The 18568-nt window shown below is 40.1% G+C and overlaps 1 protein-coding gene across 3 annotated transcripts in view; it reads left to right on the top strand.

Moving 5' to 3' along the window:
- LOC141765512 (polypeptide N-acetylgalactosaminyltransferase 18-like) overlaps positions 1-18568 on the top strand; it is a 215266-nt gene that overhangs the window by 154060 nt on the left and 42638 nt on the right. For all 3 annotated transcript variants that reach the window (XM_074631545.1, XM_074631544.1, XM_074631543.1), the window contains one exon: positions 5404-5499. In XM_074631545.1, the coding sequence (XP_074487646.1) occupies positions 5404-5499 (96 nt within the window). The remainder of the gene's footprint in view (positions 1-5403; positions 5500-18568) is intronic.

Below are 18568 nucleotides of genomic sequence, written 5' to 3'. Positions count from 1 at the left end.
TTTAACTTTTCCATTAACACTGAGTCTAATTCATAAATGCTTCTCTGCTGTAAGAGCTCACTTCAAATCACAGCAGCAGGGTATTGAAAGGGCGAACCTTTCTTCACCACTTAATTTCTGCATAAGCTATTCCTCTCTTCAGCTATAACAGCTGTGGGAGGACTTTGCATAATTGAAAAATGACAGTAATCTGTTGAAAGCTGAGCAGAATTATCCCTCCGCCCTGACTGCCTCTGCTGATACAGGAAGAAAAATGAGTACTCCTCAGTTGAGTCCAAGTACTAATAATTTATTCATTTCATTTTTGATTGTGATTTTTTGATTGAAGTCTCATTTTAACCTTTTAAACGTATAACTTGAGTACAGATATAGTTTGAGTTATCTGTCTTGTGCGAGCCTGAATGCAGTCTGAAAATAATAATTACACAGAACCTATTTCCTTCAGATCTTATTTTTGCAGCTTTATTGACTTAGCATCACTTAAGAGAAAGTTATGAAAAGGATGGTATGGTTCCACTCTCTCGCTTTAAAAAGAGCTGCCATCTCACCTTTTGTGTTTGTTTTTCGATAAACACTTCAATCACAGTGCAAAGCTGGATGGAGTTATTTGTTGACACGACTGAGCATGTGCGGGGGCTCGGCTTTGAGTGAGATGAAAGCGTAGCCGCGGTGACATGTGAGAGATGTAGATATGATGTTTACATATTTGACAAATACAAAATCTCACAGGAGATAGCAGTTGGGAGAGAGCACAAGTGTTCCGTTGATGTTTTTATACATTCATCTCTTACTTAACAGTAAACAAAAGCTGGAGGATTGCGCTGCTCAGACAAGGTAAATATTGTCCAAAAAGGAGATATTATATTAAACACATTGTCATGAACTTGAAATGTTTCACCAGTTTGACATCGGTTGATCGTTGGTTGATGTTTTCAGACAGATCTTTAGAAGATCTGAGGTCATGACAAGTCCCCCAGAGCGCCGTGGCCAGAGGCGACCGACCAACTAACATGCTGACACTGCCAAGGCTTTGGTCCAGACTGAAATAACTAAACAACCACAGGATGGATTACTACTAGACCCCCAGGAGAAGATTTTATTAAGTCATTCCCTCAAGTTATTAAGTCGTTCCCTCGAGTAAGTAAGTCATTCCCTCAAGTTAGTAAGTCGTTCCCTCAAGTTAGTAGCTCGTTCCCTTGAGTTAGTAACTTGTTCCCTCAAGTTAATAACACGTTCCCTCAAGTTAATAACATGTTCCCTCAAGTTAGTAACTCGTTTTCTCAAGTTAATAACACGTTCCCTCAAGTTAGTAACTCGTTCCCTCAAGTTAGTAAGTTGTTCCCTCAAGTTAATAACACGTTCCCTCAAGTTAGTAAGTCGTCCCCTCAAGTTGGTAAGTCGTTCCCTCAAGTTAGTAACTTGTTCCCTCAAGTTAGTAAGTCGTTCCCTCAAGTAGGTAACTTGTTCCCTCAAGTTAGTAAGTTGTTCCCTCAAGTAATTAAGTCGTTCCCTCAAGTAAGTAAGTCGTTCCCTCAAGTTAGTAACTCGTTCCCTCAAGTTAGTAAGTCGTTACCTCAAGTTAATAAATGGTTCTCTCAAGTTAGTAAGTCGTTCCCTCAAGTTAGTAACTCGTTCCCTCAAGTTAGTAAGTCCTTCCCTCAAGTAAGTAACTTGTTCCCTCAAGTTAGTAAGTCCTTCCCTCAAGTAAGTAACTTGTTCCCTCAAGTTAGTAAGTCGTTCCCTCAAGTTAGTAAGTCGTTAAATCAAGTTAATAAGTCGTTCCCTCAAGTTAGTAAGTCGTTAAATCAAGTTAATAAGTCGTTCACTCAAGTTAGTAAGTCGTTCCCTCAAGTTAGTAACTCGTTCCCTCAAGTAAGTAACTCGTTCCCTCAGGTTAGTAACTCATTCCCTCAAGTTAATAACTCGTTCCTCAAGTTAGTAAAAAAAAGAATATTTTTCCAAACTAAGTGTTGTAGTACAACTATGAGGAGACCATTGATGTGTGAAGTAATTTTGATGGTACTACACTCTATAATTGTGAAGTTATAGAATATTCTTATAGCATCTCTTTTCGGCATTGTACTTTGTAGATGGTCCTTGACCAGTCGTTTGACAGCCGGCTGCACATAGAGACCAATGTTATGTGTCCAGCTTGAAAGAGCCGGGAATGACTTACTAACTTGAGGGAACGACTTACTAACTTGAGGGAATGACTTACTAACTTGAGGGAATGACTTACTAACTCGAGGGAATGACTTACTAACTCGAGGGAATGACTTACTAACTTGAGGGAATGAGTTAATAACATTTTCTCCTGGGGGTCTAGGGGGGCTCCGTAGATTACCATGAAGTTTTGCACAGACATTCATGGTCCCCAGAGGAGGAACGCTAATGACTTTGTTTATCCCATGACTTTTTTCCTTTTGCACTATCAAGTGGTTGACTTATGGTTTTGAGGGAAATATCTCAACAGTCTGGATGGATTACCATGAAATTTGGTTCACACATTTATGTTCGCCTCAGGATTAATTGTAATGACTTTGGTGATCCCCTGGCTTTTAATTTAAATAAAATACAATTTTGAGTTTGTCCAATACTTTGGTTTATGACCAAATACCTACTAAACTAATGTCCTTCCCATCAGCCTCAGCTTTACTGTGTGTGCATTTAGTGCTAATTAGTCCTAACTCTGGTGAAGCAGTAGGGAAAGATGGTTGTTGAAAATGTCAAAAGTTACAGTTCTGGAAGCACAAGACATGATGTGTTTACTTTGTTAAAGCTGAAGTAGGCGAGATTGGAGCAAATATGATTTTAAAAAAGTTATTTCTATAAAACGGTCGCTATATTGTGACAGTAGTACATGAAACAGGTAACCTAAAAATCATGTTCCTCTGTGTCCTCCGGTGCTCCTAATGGCATCTGCAAGATTTCACAGACCGGAGGAAAACAAGCAGTCAGAGCTGATCTGAGGTCTGCTATCCAGCTGCCATCTATGAGAGCCGGCTGTCAATCACTCGCGAACTCCGACCAAATGGTCAAACTAGGCAGCGCTGATCAAATATGAATCAATATTCTGTTACGTTAATGTCTATTTCTCTCCTCAGATGTCTTCAGAATCATCTTGTAGTGCACGGGTTAGCTGTAAAATGAGAAAGTTTGTGACGCCACCGCCGCCATTGTGAAATCTGGTGAAGGAACGGCAAGTTCCGGTCACATGACCGGAGCACAGCCAATGGGAACGCTCTCTCAATGAAATGACCTGTGATTGGTCAAAGTCTCCCGTCACGGGCTAGATTTTCTAAAGCCTGAAAACAGAGCCATGAGGAGGAGCAGAAGTCTAGTTTTTCTCTCAGAACACTTGAATTACAATATGCTGAAAGGTTATTATGGAATTTTTGCCCAATGATGCCAAAAATATACTGCCTACTGACACCTTAATATGAAACCAAAACCACGATCTGTCACTAAGCTTAACCAAAACTAACTTATTCAGGAAGCCAACCTCAGCTTCCAGTGTCAAAGTCTTGCACTTTGTGTGCCCTCTTATCCACCCTAACCATCTCCTTCCAACTTCAGTACAAAACTGTAGTAATTCTTTGTTTCGACAAACATCGGGCTTACCCGTTGTGCCCTTGAGCAAGATACTAAACCCCTACCACCTCCAGGACTGCTGCTGTGTAGCTGAGCCTGACCTCTCTGTGAAATGAGGCAAGAGGAAACAGAAATTCCCCCTGGGGATCAATAAAGATTATTGACGGCATCATGAAATATTGTGAAATAGAAAGCTCAGCTCGGCCCTGAGTAGTGGATCAAGAACTTTTTCACTGTATGTGATGCGACTGCAGAGGAGCAGGGAGAGGTGGTGGTGGATACAGCAGGTAGAACTGAGCTAGAGATGTAGTCAGTGATCTAAACAGCAAGTAGGACGACTGGGAACTCTGATGAGACCAACTATTGCAGATAATTGTAGCAGCAGATGGAGGGAAAAGCTTTTACCCCTCGTGTTCACTCCTCATAAACTCTGAATACTGCACCTTCGGGACTCAGTTTAGTGTGAGTCGGGGCCCGGTGGAGATGCAGCCAACAAGCCTTTAATTCATCTTTAAAAATGAATGTTTGTATTTTGCTAACGTTTATGAAGAATGGTAAAGCAGACCTCGGCTTGAATAGATAAACAGGCATCTCTATTCGAATCACCACTTGTTAAAGGTCACTTGAATGGCAGACTTAAGCTGGCCACCACAGAGTGTTTACAATGCTGTGGAAGTAAATGTGTAGAACGTGAGACTCAGAAAGCTGAACTTTTACCAAAACAGATCCTGAACATTTCAAAAGACAGCTACAACATTCAAGCTTTCTGAATATGTATTCTAGAACCGTTATCCCTGGAATAACAACAATTATCGTAACGCATCAATCTTCGTTACATTTAGCTACTTTTAAAGATGCATTCATGATTCTTTTTTTCCTTAAAGGTCCCATATTGTAAAAAGTGAGATTTTCATGAAGCCGGTTTAAGTGTTATATAAATACTGTTAAACTATCAAAACGCTCAATATACGGAGAAACACAGACAGCCTATATTCAGAAATTGTGCGTTTGAAACAAGCCGTTTGGATTTCCAAGCCGACCTAGAGCCCTTCGCGGCGCACCGCCTCGTATGCGGGACTCCCCAGCCTGCCATGTGTCGCTCACACCCTCCAGCTGGCTGTTAACGAGGGTCTTTTGGTACAGAGAAGTACTCGTATCGGTACTCGGTATCGGCGAGTACCCAAATGTTAGTACTTGTACTTGTACTCGGTCTGAAAAAAGGGGTATCGGTGCATCCCTAATTATATTATATTCAAACATTTTTAAATATGCTTCTATGCATCCAGAGTTGATGCTAACATAGGCTAATCTTTGACTCTTAACTGGACTCACAGCCATCAGACTGATTTTGATCTTTCCATCTCACTCTCAAAGTTAATAGGATTAAGTGGTATTTCCCAAATTATTGAACTATTCCTTCAAAAACATCTGAAGCATTCATTCAGTTGATATTAGTCTGTAGGTCTTAAAAAAAAAAGTATTAGAAACCACAAAGGTTTAAGTGAGGTCCTCCACAAGAGATGGGCTGCTTCTTTTTCTCTTTCCCATGTTATCTGTGATAAAATCAAAGGCTGCTGAGCTCTGACAGCCTGCGTTAAGTGAGGAGAGCAATTTGTTTAATAGCGCCACAAATTGGATGACTAAATGTGTGTATGAGAGAGAGGTGTCCTCATCCTCTTCCTTGCATTCTACCATCATTGGTCATATGAATGCTTGTTAAATATCATCTGCTTAGAGTTTTATGATAATTAGAGATGCATTACCTTGCCCCTCTCTTCTTCATCTGTTTTATCGCTCTCTCATTTTTTGCAGTTGAAGAACAGTCTAAGAGACAACCTGTGTTTGGACCAAGGACCTGACACTGACAATGTTCCCATCATGTACCTCTGTCATGGTATGACACCGCAGGTTAGTTGGCTCACATTGTTTTCTATTTTTTCTATTGAACGCTGTTTTACGTAAAGCTGTTACCATAACCGGTTGCTGTTTATTTACAGTAGTTACATTGTTACAGATGTATATTATTTTAACATGAACCATGATGCTTATTCTAACCATAACCATGTAGTTTTGTTGCCTGAAAAGAATCAAGTGTTTCACAATGTTAACCATGTAGCATTGTGCATTTCTGCAAGTGTGATATGAGACTGTAGGTATCTATGAAACGTATTTATGATAGGTATTTTTGGTTCATAAACGTTCAACATTCAACATATCCATGGTTTGCAGAAACTTTCAATGCCAACTAGGGATGCTAATTTTTAATATATTTTTTTAACTGATAACCGACCCTCGTTACCCCGTTATTAACCGCTAACCGACAAGATTAGTGCTTCTCATGCAGCGGTGCGCCAGCTGCAGTGTATGAGGACAACGGACAACTGAGTCCCCAGTTCACCCATCTCGGAGCGTTAGTGGCCACGATGCTGCGTGTAGTGTCGTGGACACATGCAGCGACTGTCCCAGTAAAAGTCTCCATCGCACTTTAGCTTAACTTTAGCGAGAGTCCGACAGACCGTGCGTGTGTTGTCGGTGGCGTTGTAGCTGTGAATGTAGCTGTAGCACACAGTGTGTTTACAGTTTATTTGTTTGTGAATAAATGCTACAACTCCTCAAGACCGGAGCCAACTTCTTGTTTCCTGCAACACTGGCTCAGACTCTCTTAAGGTGGGCTGTTAAGGTGGACCAGCTTTTCTCCTTAAAGTGACAAGCCGCTCCTCTGAGTTTTGCTCAGCTTTTTAATTATTTTTTAATATTTCTTTCTGGCGTTAATCGGTTAAAATTCTTCTTCTTTTTTTTCAACATATTTTTATTATTTTCAGAACAGAAGGCTCACAGCAATGTTATGTTCAACAGTTATTCTATACAGTCAGACCCCCCCACCCTCCCCCAAAACCAATAAATAAAAATAAATGAATTATAAAAATGGGTGAAAAGGGACATTTTACATAAAATAACAGTGGTTAAACTGACCGTAAAAATAAATATATATATATATATATACATATATACACATACATACCTACATATACATACATACCCATACATAAAAATAAATACATAAAAAAAAAAGAAAAAAAGAAAAGAAAGACAATAAGAATAGCAGATAGTATCTCATAGAGTAAAGTATATTGTCCTCAGACTCTCATGAATGGTAAACGGTGATCCTAGAAATATATTTTATGTTTTACGTGGCACTAGGCATAATTTGCTTCCACCCTGAAGGGTATTGGCCTTTCAACAGAGTGTGTTTGAGCTCTGATGGTATATAGTCCAGGACAGGGTTCCAGATCTTAATAAATGAGCCCTCAACACCCCTAAGGACTGCACTCATCCTTTCATGTGGCAGTACGTTGAAGATCTCCCTGTACCAGAAAGTTACTGTGGGTGGGGTGTCTTTCACCCATTTTAGCAGGATGCATTTACGAGCAAGGAGCAGAAGTTTGTCCAGCAATTTGTACTGATTTCTCGAGAGAGAAACTACTTTAGAGGGCAAACCCAGTAAAAATAACCCTGGATCCTTTCTTATTGTAGTCTTAAAGATCCCGCTCAGTTCTCGGGCTACGTGATTCCAGTATCTAGCAATCCGATTGCACCCCCAAAAGTAATGGTAATGGGACCCAAGGTCTGTGTTACACTTACCGCAAATGGGAGAGATGGTTCGAGATATTTTGTGGAGGGTAACAGGGGCTATATGGAGCCTATGTAATATTTTATATTGAATCTCCGCAAGCCTGTTGCAAGTGAAGGTTGATTGCACCAGGTGCACTGCCTCCCGCCAATCTTCCTCATTGTAGTCATTACCCAGGTCACCCTCCCATTTGCGTGATAATTTGGTCGTGTCATATTTATCCTGAGAGTAAAGTACAGAATAGAAACGGGATATTCCGTGCTTAAAACCCTTCTGCTCACGGATAAACTTCTCTGCCTCACTATAGATGGAAATGTCCTCTGTAGGCTTCGGTTAAAATTCTTAATGTTGGTTAACGGTTAAACGGTTAATTATTACCATCCCTAATGCCAACATTTTTTCTGGTGACTAAGTTGCCTTAAAGATGCTAAAATTATGTCAATTTATTAAAAAATATTGGTTAGTGCAGCTTAAAACATTCCCAAGTTGCACTATTTGTAGTTAATAGCTAATAGTTAATTAAGTAGAGTATAAATTATAGTGACTCTCTGCATTTATTGGCATCAGTAATGTTGAGCTATGTGGGCCTGTAGTTTACATAAATGAAAAAGTCACATTTCCATAATGAGTAAATTGGCTAATTAGAGCAGAGATCTAGAAGGAAATGCTGGCAGAGAGCCAATACATCACCGTCCGTGCTATAATAATGCTGCTTTGCAATGTGCTGTTTTGCTTGTAGAGTGAAACTTTTCAGCCTTCGCAGCTGAAATATCTGAAACGTAGTCGTCAAGTCACTGAGGCCAATCCATAACTCTATCTGCCTTCTGCAGATTTAAGGCCATTTAATTGTAGTTCAATAAAGGCTGCAGTTATTGCCCCTTTTAAAGGAGCGTTGAAATGCTCTGTAGCTTGACGAAATTAAGAATTCATATTTTACTGTCTGCACGAAGAAGCTGCCACGAAGAAGCTCGCATAATCAGAACTACAGTACATTCCGCCATATGTACCCAGCCCGGCGTCTAAAAGAGCTTTCTAAGGATACTCCAAGCCTCGCCTCCATTGTCGGTAAAGTTAATAGCTTTGACCGGCGCCTTGACGTCAGAAACATCCAACTTCCTATCTGGGTCATACTCAGCAATACAGCATCAGCTGCTGAAACAGCTGTGCTGGCATTTCTCTCTGTCTCTCCTGTCTTTTTGCCCTTTCATATTTTCGCTCTCCGGGAGACGGCATAATCAGCAGGTGCTGATAAAGAAATTGAGTTCATTATTAGTACATTATTATCTCCCTCTCTGTCTTTTATTTATTTATATAAACATTCAAACTGACATTGTGGGCATAGTCTTGAGCTTATATTCACAATTTTCATTCTGAGTGTGCTTAGTGTGAGTGTTTTGCTCAAACTGGACGCAAAGCTTGAGAGACACTTTGTGAAAAGTTTTCACATTCACAACATGAAATTGGTGCTGTACGACAGAAAGATAGCAGGTAAATGTATTCAGCATGTGGCAGAGCACAATGCCTCCAGTCCTACAGTCAGCACTGCCCAACGCCTGTGGGCCAATTTTATTCCTGTCCTCTGGGATGAAGGATGATGAGGTATTATTCATCTAGTTTATATGATGCTAATCTGTTAAAATCTGAGCGGGTGTGTCTCAAAACTCACATTTTAAGACACAAGCTAGTTCAAAGCCAAGCATGTTCTCCTCCGGTTAGTGTTAGTGACAGATATTTAGCCACAGTGGAGTTATTTTGAGATATCAAAGGCAGAGCAAATGAACAGATAATTTGTTCACTCATGTTTGTGGAGGAATTTCATCTTATGCCGGGATCAGACTACACAATATTTTTGTCTTTGACGATGGTCACCATGTCAGATCTAACGATCACAGCGCCATAAGCTCTTGCAGTGTCTCGGTCGGATGACTGGCAAGACTACACGTATGACCACGACCAATCATGGCTCGTCGCATTCCACGATCATGCGTGAGTTCAGACGTCATCGGGGAGGCGGTTGAAGCAACTGTCAATCATGGTGACAGAAGCGTTGTGTGTGATGCTGGCGGTCTGGTGTTGCGAAAAGAAAAAGAAAAGAAAGAAGAAAGGGTTGTGGATGAGCTCCTGGGTGGCACAGAGAGGACGGTACGGGCTTTCGATACTTCAGTCAGTTTCATTGTCCCACCTGACAGCAGCAAACTCGCCATCCCTCCTCCTTTTCTCCATGTTTGTTTATTACCAAGTGACCTGACTGCGACTGCGCGCTAGAGAGAGCACCTGATTGGTCGACGCAAAGGAACACGTCGTTGGAGATGTCACACTAGGCGTGTCGAGACGAAAAATTCTGACCGGCTAGACGTTTCCTCGGGGTGTTGTGGGGTGTCCCAGACGTGGCGTCGGTTGTCGTGTACTATGACACACTACACGAGATAAGAGGATCAATTTTCGCACACGACACTCATTTATCGTTCCCGATCCCCTACGACGGCTGTGTCGGGCTATAATCGGGCTGATATCGTGTAGTCTGAACCGGGCATTACCGAAACGAAAAAAGACTTCTAGCAAGACATAATTTACCCTCTGCACTGTAACATGTCTCCAGATAACAGGGGTATTTTGGAGCTTTTACGAAGATAAGTCAAGATAGCAGCAGAATATCATTACACAGTACAGGATCAGCAAGGGGAACTAATCACTTTATAGACTGAAGCTTTAGAATCGTAGGTGCATACACATACATTACGCTGCACATAGAATGAAATGGAAGTTATTATCTATTCTGTATCTGCTGCAGTAATCATAGAGGGATGCTAGTATATAATGGATAAATCCATAATCTTTGATGTTAATGGATATTCTCACACACATTCATGCATAAATTACTCTCTTTGCATTGGCCTAATGAAATTTCAGGTTTCTGTGACTAACCCTGCTCAAACTGACATATGGTAAAAAAAAAACATTTCCACCACCAAAACTGGTTTATTGATCTTGAAATCATCAGTGAACGGTAAAAAAGATGCCGTCTTTAAGAGTTGTGAGACATCAGAGATAAGCAGCCTGAGGATGCAGAGCGAAAAGCAGCAGGAGCCCTCTGACATCAAAGACTCAAGTATTCCTCTGGTCTTCTATCATGCCTTTATCACTTTTCTTTCTTTATTCTTCATTCATGTGGAGTATCTTTTGTAATGTTATTCCCCCCCCAGTCCCTCTTATTCCCCTTTCAGATCTCTTTTTCGTGATTCATCCAATCATTTAGATTACCTCTGGGTCCTCTTCTTCCTGAACAGAATCACTCCATTTATGTGTGTGTGTGTGTGTGTGTGTGTGTGCGTGTGCGTGTGCGTGTGCGTGCATGCGTGTGTGCGTGCATGCGTGTGTGCATGCGTGTCCAACAGGATGGATGGATCTGGCTTTGAATACCTGATGAACTGTTGAATGTCAACGATGCATAACGCTCCTCAATTTCCTTTTCAGCCGCTTTACACAGATGAGAGAGGAAAGCCTGGAAGGATAATGCAGGAGAGGATGAGAAAGAGAGAGAGAGAGAGAGAGAGAGAGAGAGAGAGAGAGAGACAATAATCTGAGAGTGATGGATTTCATTGGCAAGCGTTTAGTTAAGCACTTCTTTACATTATGGCAGTAAATGACCACAGCTCATGAACGAACTCATGCCGCGTTCATGTCACGTCAGCTTCACTGTAACCTGCCCAAATGTTCACCTTACGGTGATTAAAGGTCCCATATTGTGCTCATTTTTAGGTTCATACTTGTATTTTGTTTCTACTAGAACATGTTTACATGCTGTAATATTAAAAAAAAAAACTTTATTTTCCTTGTATTGTCTGCTTAAATATACCTGTATTCACTCTCCGTCTGAAACGCTCCGTTTTAGTGCATTTCAACGGAATTGCAACACAATTGCATTGCTAGGCAACAGCTTGGGACCATGTTTACTTCCTGTCAGCTGATGTCATTCACAAACACTGCAACAGGAAATAAACTGAGGACACATTTAGTATGTTTACGTTTAAAACTGTGAAATGGGCTAAATATTGTATATTTGTGACATCACAAATGTACAGAAATCCTGACGGCTTGTTTCAAAAGCACAGTTTCTGAATACGGGCTGTGTGTGTTTCTCCGTATATTGAGCATTTCGATAGTTTAACAGCATTTATAAAGCACTTAAACCTGCTTTATAATATAAAAGACATGAAAATGACACTTTTTTACAATATGGGACCTTTAAATGTTTAAGCTTGGGACCAGTCTGAAGACTCACTGAAACCTACAAAGTCAGTCTGACAATGCATAAGCCTCTCTGGGCAAGGGGCTAATATTTCTGGAGGGGTAGCCAGCAGATATATCCGGGCCATGACTTCCTTTTCTGTGCGCTGCTCATTGTTTACAGTCTGATTAGCAACTTGCGAAGAAAGACTGGAGTTGAGAGTTGAGAGACGACGTGTACGACCGGATTGTTTCACTAGTCGCCAGTTTACAAGCTAATTCTAAAGCAGTAAAAATCTAAATCATCATCAGATGATACCCACTGGGTTCCCAGATTACATTTCATCCAATGTGTTCAGCCTCTTTACTGTCCACACGGTCTGTTCACCTGCATTCAACCAAAGCCTGCTCGAACACGATTGGTCATTACTATTCGGACTACAAATGGAAACCAGAACGCTTCCAGAACCAAAGTCTTGTCCCGTTGCCTACGGATTCTACATTTGAATGCAGAATCTGTGTATAGCGTAGCATAAACTTTACGAGTAAATACACTAGACTGGTCAGTACCGACATGATTTCTGGCGATAGACAACTACGTTTCTTTTTTTTGTAACAAAACTAAACATGAAGGCCAATCAGCAGCACGTCTACATGCAGTAGTGATGGGAATTTCGGCTCTTTTTAGTGAGCCAGATCATTTGGCTCAGCTCACCAAGAAGAGCCGTCTCTTTCGGCTCCCAAGAGGCTCTCCGTTTTACCACTTCTGCCTTTTATAATTCAGCCAAGTGTAGTGCTGTTTTGACCTATGATTAGCATGTGTGCACATATATCACTTAAATTAAATTAATTAATCTCAATGCTGCTCCGTTTCCGACTGTCACTCATCTTGTCTGCCAGTTGCGCACCGCAGTGCACTCCTCTCTCGCTTTCTCTCCTCCTCTCCCTCCTGCTCTTTACCTTTACACCGTCAGCACCCCCGCCCCTCCCTGCTTGATGGTATGGCCCTTGTCTGTCATCACTGGCACGGCAGGCAGGTCATTAAGACAACATTCAGTCACTGTCAGTGCATGCACAGAGTGCCAGTGGTGCGGAGATGATCATCCTATCATTCTGCCTTGTATTGAAGGTCCCATATCGTGCTCATTTTCAGGTTCATACTTGTATTTTGGGTTTCTACTAGAACATGTTTATATGCTATAATGTTTAACAAACCCTTTATTTTCCTCGTACTGTCTGCCTGAATATACCTGTATTTACCCTCTGTCTGAAACACTCCGTTTTAGTGCATTTCAATGGAATTGCAACGGAATTGCGTTGCTAGGCAACAGTTTGGGTCCATGTTTACATCCTGTCAGCTGGTGTTATTTACATACACTGCAACAGGGAATAAACTGGGACACATTTAGAATGTTTACATTTAAAACTGTATAATGGTCTAAATATTGTATATTTGTGACATCATAAATGGACCGAAATCCTAACGGCTTGTTTCAAATGCACAATTTCTAAATAAGGGCTGTGTGTATTTCTCCGTATATTGAGCATTTTGATAGTTTAACAGTATTTATAGAGCACTTAAACCGGCTTTATAATATAAAAGACATGAAAATCTCACTTTTTACAAGCTGTTGCCTAGCAACGCAATTCCGTTGAAATGCGCTAAAACAGAGCGTTTCAGACATATAGTAAATACAGGTATATTCAGGCAGACTATATGAGAAACATAAAGTTTTTTTTTTAACATTATACGAGTAAACATGTTCTAGTACAAACATAAAATACAAGTATGAACCTGAAAATGAGCACGATATGGGACCTTTAATTGGTCTTCCACAGATAATGACACAGTTACAACAGACAGACGCACTTTTTTGCTACCTGGGCATCTTTTTTTCCCAGTATGAAAATGACTATATGCTCCTGGTGAGCTTATTACTGAGAGCTAGAAATGTATTCAGACAGGCTAATCAATGGTGTTTCCCTCAGCCATCTGCTCTGGTGGCGAGAAGACAACACAAACACACACACACACACAACAGCTGCAAAGCTGTCTCAGTACATAATGAAGAGGTTCATCCAGTCGAGTGGAGCAGAAAGAGGTACAGGAGGAGAGTTTAAGAGAGAGAGCAGACAATGAGGTCAACTCCAGTAAAGTAAAGCTGTTATTTATAGATACAGATAAAAAAAATTGCCTAAAAAAAAACTTTCTTCTTCCTGCTAATATACAGCTCACATACAAAGACAAGAGAGAGAGAGAGAGCTCATTACGGCATCGTACACTGATCAGATTGGTCACATAAGTCCTTTTGAAAATGGATTACTTCAGTGCAACGACAACCATTTCAATATCTCCATTTTATAACTGCCGTCTTTTAATGACCCGGAAAATGAAGCAGCAGGCTCTTTTATATATTCTAGTGCTTGTGGTGTCTTTTTCTGTGACAGTAAAAGTTTGTTGGAAAGTCAAACCTTGGAATAAGCTTCCGTAAATACGTAAGATGGAATTTCCTACTGATGAATTGGCATAGACTAACACATTATCACACATCAATTTTGTCAAAGGTTAAAGTTTTAGAAATGCCAGGAATTGTGTTTTGTTTGACAAACACATACTATTCGTGAAAAGTTTATAAAGTCTGGTAATTGTTTTGTTTTTTTCTTTGTATCAAACCGACTGCCTGATGAAATAACTCTACACTTATACCACTAACACTAATTTAAATCATTAATACGCTACCAACTTTCCCCCAAAATAATAAATCTATGTCTTATGAAGTCTCTTTAAAGGTCCCATATTTCAAAAAGTGAAAGAGAGGTCCTTTACATTATAAAGCAGGTTTAAGTGCTATATAATACTGTTAAACTATCAAAACGCTCAATCTACGGAGAAATACGCACAGCCCGTATTCAGAAATTGCGCGTTTGAAACAAGCCGTTAGAATTTCTGTCCATTTGTGATGTCACAAATATACAATATTTAGACCATTACACAGTTTTAAACGTAAACATTCTAAATGTGTCCCAGTTTATTTCCTGTTGCAGTGTATGTCAATAACATCTGCTGACAGGAAGTAAACATGGACCCAAACTGTTGCCTAGCAATGCAATTTCGTTGCAATTCCATTGAAATGCACTAAAACTGAGCGTTTCAGACAGAGGGTGAATACAGGTATATTCAGGCAGACAGTATGAGGAAAATAATGTGTTTTTTGAACATTACAGCATGTAAACATGTTCTAGTAGAAACACAAAACCTGAAAAGGGACCTTTAAATTAGAAAAAACTTTTTTTCTCTCTTTCCAAGTGGCAAGGTTGTGTTTTATTAGAGTATAATGTTTGATGTCGACACACACGGGCTGCCAGTGCACACGCTCACACATTTATATCACTATACTTGAGAGAACTCTTATTCACTGCATTTTATTAATAGCTCTAATCTTTAACATCATATCAATATACCGTACCTTTAAACTCAAGCCCCTAAAATAGCCTCATAAAGAAGTGAAGACTGGTGAGAGTGTCCTCATTTTGTAAAAGAGTCAAACAGGTCACACACACACACACACACACGAATGCTGCCCTGGTAAATAGCCTCAAAGGTCTAATTTTCAGAATTTATTGATCCAGCCACAAACCAGTCTTTTTAGCAAAGCTATACCAATATTGAGGCACAGATCAGATTTCCATTACCTGCTTAGTTTCCACCACAACGCCTCACTATTTCGTTGAATAAATATCATCCTCCACACCTCTTGAATTGGCTTGGAATAAGCCCCCAATCAAATTTAGAACATTTTCAGCATTTATAAATAATGAAATACTTTTCTAGAGATAAATTGTATGGGATATTTGCTTTTTCTACAACTTGTTTAAAACGTATTGTATGTTGAGAGACAGCTGAAAATACAGAAATATTAAACAAATTGCCTGAGAAATCTGAGAGCTCAAATGTGTTGACTTCACTGCTGAAAAACTTAGAAGCTGAAAAATGTAAAAGTGTCAGAATTGGAAGTTGAACTGCATTACCTAAAGAAGCTGAGAGTCGAATTGCACCGCTAGATAAGCTGAGAGCTAAACTGTAACACTGTCAAAGCTGGACATTCACATGAATTGCCTGAAAACGCTGAAAGAAGAAAAAAAAAAGCACAGAGATATCCACCTTATTCTCAGGGACTTTACTGTAGAAATGATTATGTCCGTTGTTCGGTAGGTTTGAACCTCTTAATAAATATCACTGGTTGAGGAGTTTATAATCGCTGTGGTGTATCGGTAAGAATACATGAGAAGATGCTTCAAAGGTTTCTTGTTCTTTACTAGAAGGCTGTGCAGGTTTACACTTGAATGACTGACCAGTATGTGGTTTCTAGAAGAACAGAAATGAACAGACATAACAGTATAATTAACTATAACATAACAGAACATACAAATTGAATTAGCAACCACTTTTCATCTATGGTAAGGTGTGGAATTGTAAGACTCACACAATTTATATCAAATTACACACAATAAAACACTTATTAATCCCACATTTACACTGAAGGCACAATATAAAGCATACTTACATATTAATTGACGCACATAATCTCTTATACAGCCAGCAAGACAACCTTCATCCCACACATATGCATTGAACTCACTGCAGTGAACCAGCAGACCAGACTACAAAGGCTAAACGAGCCAATATACCACTTAACCACTCCAAGTAGCTGATTGGCTCCTGACATGCTCATTCACCTGCTGTTAAATGAAATGAAGGGGCTGCTGTGCCTGAACTCCAAGTGAACTGCAAACCCTCTTAACATTCGTAACTTCCGGTGAGGTAGTGGAAGTAGCAGTACGCTAGTTAGTCTCATAGGCTAACCGTAGTGGCTAACCACCAACGGCGCTTCTTTGGAAGTAATTCACCTTCATTTTACAAAATCCTGCTTTATTTTTAACAGATATTTAACTAACCTTAAATTGATATTTAATACTATTATTATATTATATTAGACAGTCTACACTCTGACTGATGTATTTTGGACCAGAGTTTTTGATAAAAGGGGGGAGAAGTAACGCCTTCGCCTGTGTAGGACGATCATTAAAGGGACTGTTTGTAACTTTTTAAGCGTATAAATGTACCGGGTCGGGACACATGACCGCGCGCGCTCGATTATGCGCGCGCCTGCATGTGGCCAGAGTCTCTGCTCCACTGCCAGGTGAAACATAGAGTGATATTGTGGTTTTAGCTGACGTGTGTCGCCTCACTGTTTTGACTGATGCTCGTTCATGTCTATTTAGAGCGAGCAAGCGCGAGCATTTCTGAAAGTTACAAATAGTCCCTTTAAGGTTAACGGTGTTCCGTAATCTAGTATAGAAGTAACAAATGCATGGACTAATTTTTCTGCATCGTTTTGAGACAGGATGTGCCTGATTTTTTCGCAATGTTACGTGAAATGCCTCTGCTATTTTTCGACAACATTTGTCTTTTCTGACTCTGTCATGGTACTCCCTCGACGAAACATCAAACAGGCAGGGGTGCAGTTGCCACAACTCAATGAATTTTTCATCAGTTTCGTTGTCCCACCTGACAGCATCAAACTCTGCATCCCTCCTCCTTTTCTCCATCTTTGTTTCTTACCAAGTGACCTGACTGCGACTGCGCGCTGGAGAGAGCACCTGATTGGTCAACGCAAAGGAACACGTCGTTGGAGATGTCACACTAGGCGTGTCAGGACGAAAAATACTAGACTTTTCCTCGGGGTGTCGTGGGGCGTCCCAGACGTGGCGTCGGTTGTCGTGTTCTATGACACACTACACGAGATAAGAGAATCGATTTTCGCACACGACACTCATTTATTTTTCCCGATCCCCTACGACGGCTGTGTCGGGCTGTAATCGGGCTGATATCGTGTAGTCTGAACCGGGCATTACATCATCTTTAGACCAAGTATTTCACAAATCTAATGCCATGCCATTTTCTGACACATTCATGCTCCCCGTAGGATGACTTTTTGAAGGCTTTATGAATATCAAAACTGTCAGTTTCTAGTTTTTAGGATGAATGCCTCGAGGGGCGTCTGAACTTTGAGTCTCGTTTTACATAAAAGCTGCTGCTGACAGTCCAACTATGGATCTCTGTTAGAAGATCCCTCTCAACATGTAGCATGAGCTGCACAGCTTGCATGGTGTTGTTGTGCTGTACGTGGACAGTTAAAAATTAAAATATGTCATCAAACACAGATTTGTTCACTAAGCAGCACATTTTGTGTGTCATCTGCTAGAGGTAGACATTAAACACCAGAGAATCAGCCTATAGCTTACAGGCTTTCTTCAGTCCAACCTTGTTAATGTGTACATCTGTCAGGAGAGATTGCTATCTGTCGAACAGAGCGCTGTGCTAATCCTTCTATTAGAGGTTTTAAGAAGCCGTGACAGGAGAGGAGATAGCATTAAGCCCTCTGTTGGGAGCTGAGCTGCAATCTATTGACAGATGCAAGTTTAATCGCTCTTATTAGCGTACTTGCACATACACAGAGAAACCAAAATCTCACTCAGAAGCATTCAGACAAATTCAACACTCATATCATAAATTGTCCTAATCATAGGGCTGACTAGTTGCAATCTAGTTTTCACTGGTGGAAATGACATTTTGACATGTCAAAATGTCAGTTGACTAGTTAAATTTAGGATATCTGTAAAACAATTTTGACAGGTTACACATATATTGTTGTAGAAATACATTTTAGCAAGTCAAAACTGATTTACAGATATTTTTCATATTAATTTATTTATTATTATTATTAATTTAATTATAAATATCAGTAATTCCTTTTTCTCTAGTAAGAGTGACGATTGCAGATATCTACAATTTAATTTCCACATGTTGAAAAAAGGACTGTGACTCGTGGAAATTTAATTTCCCATTTCAGATATCGAATATAGCTGTCTTACTAGTTACAATTTCAAACCAACATATCAGTAATTTAAAGGTCCCATATTGTAAAAAGTGAGATTTTCACGTCTTTTATATTATAAACAGGTTTAAGTGCTATATAAATACTGTTAAACTATCAAAACGCTCAATATACAGAGAAAAACACACAGCCCGTATTCAGCAATTGTGCGTTTGAAACA

Source organism: Sebastes fasciatus, chromosome 4 (genome assembly GCF_043250625.1).
Source record: "Sebastes fasciatus isolate fSebFas1 chromosome 4, fSebFas1.pri, whole genome shotgun sequence".
Classification (NCBI taxonomy): domain Eukaryota; kingdom Metazoa; phylum Chordata; class Actinopteri; order Perciformes; family Sebastidae; genus Sebastes; species Sebastes fasciatus.
The sequence above is the reverse complement of the archived record's forward strand: the minus strand, read 5'-3'. Positions and strand labels throughout refer to the sequence as shown.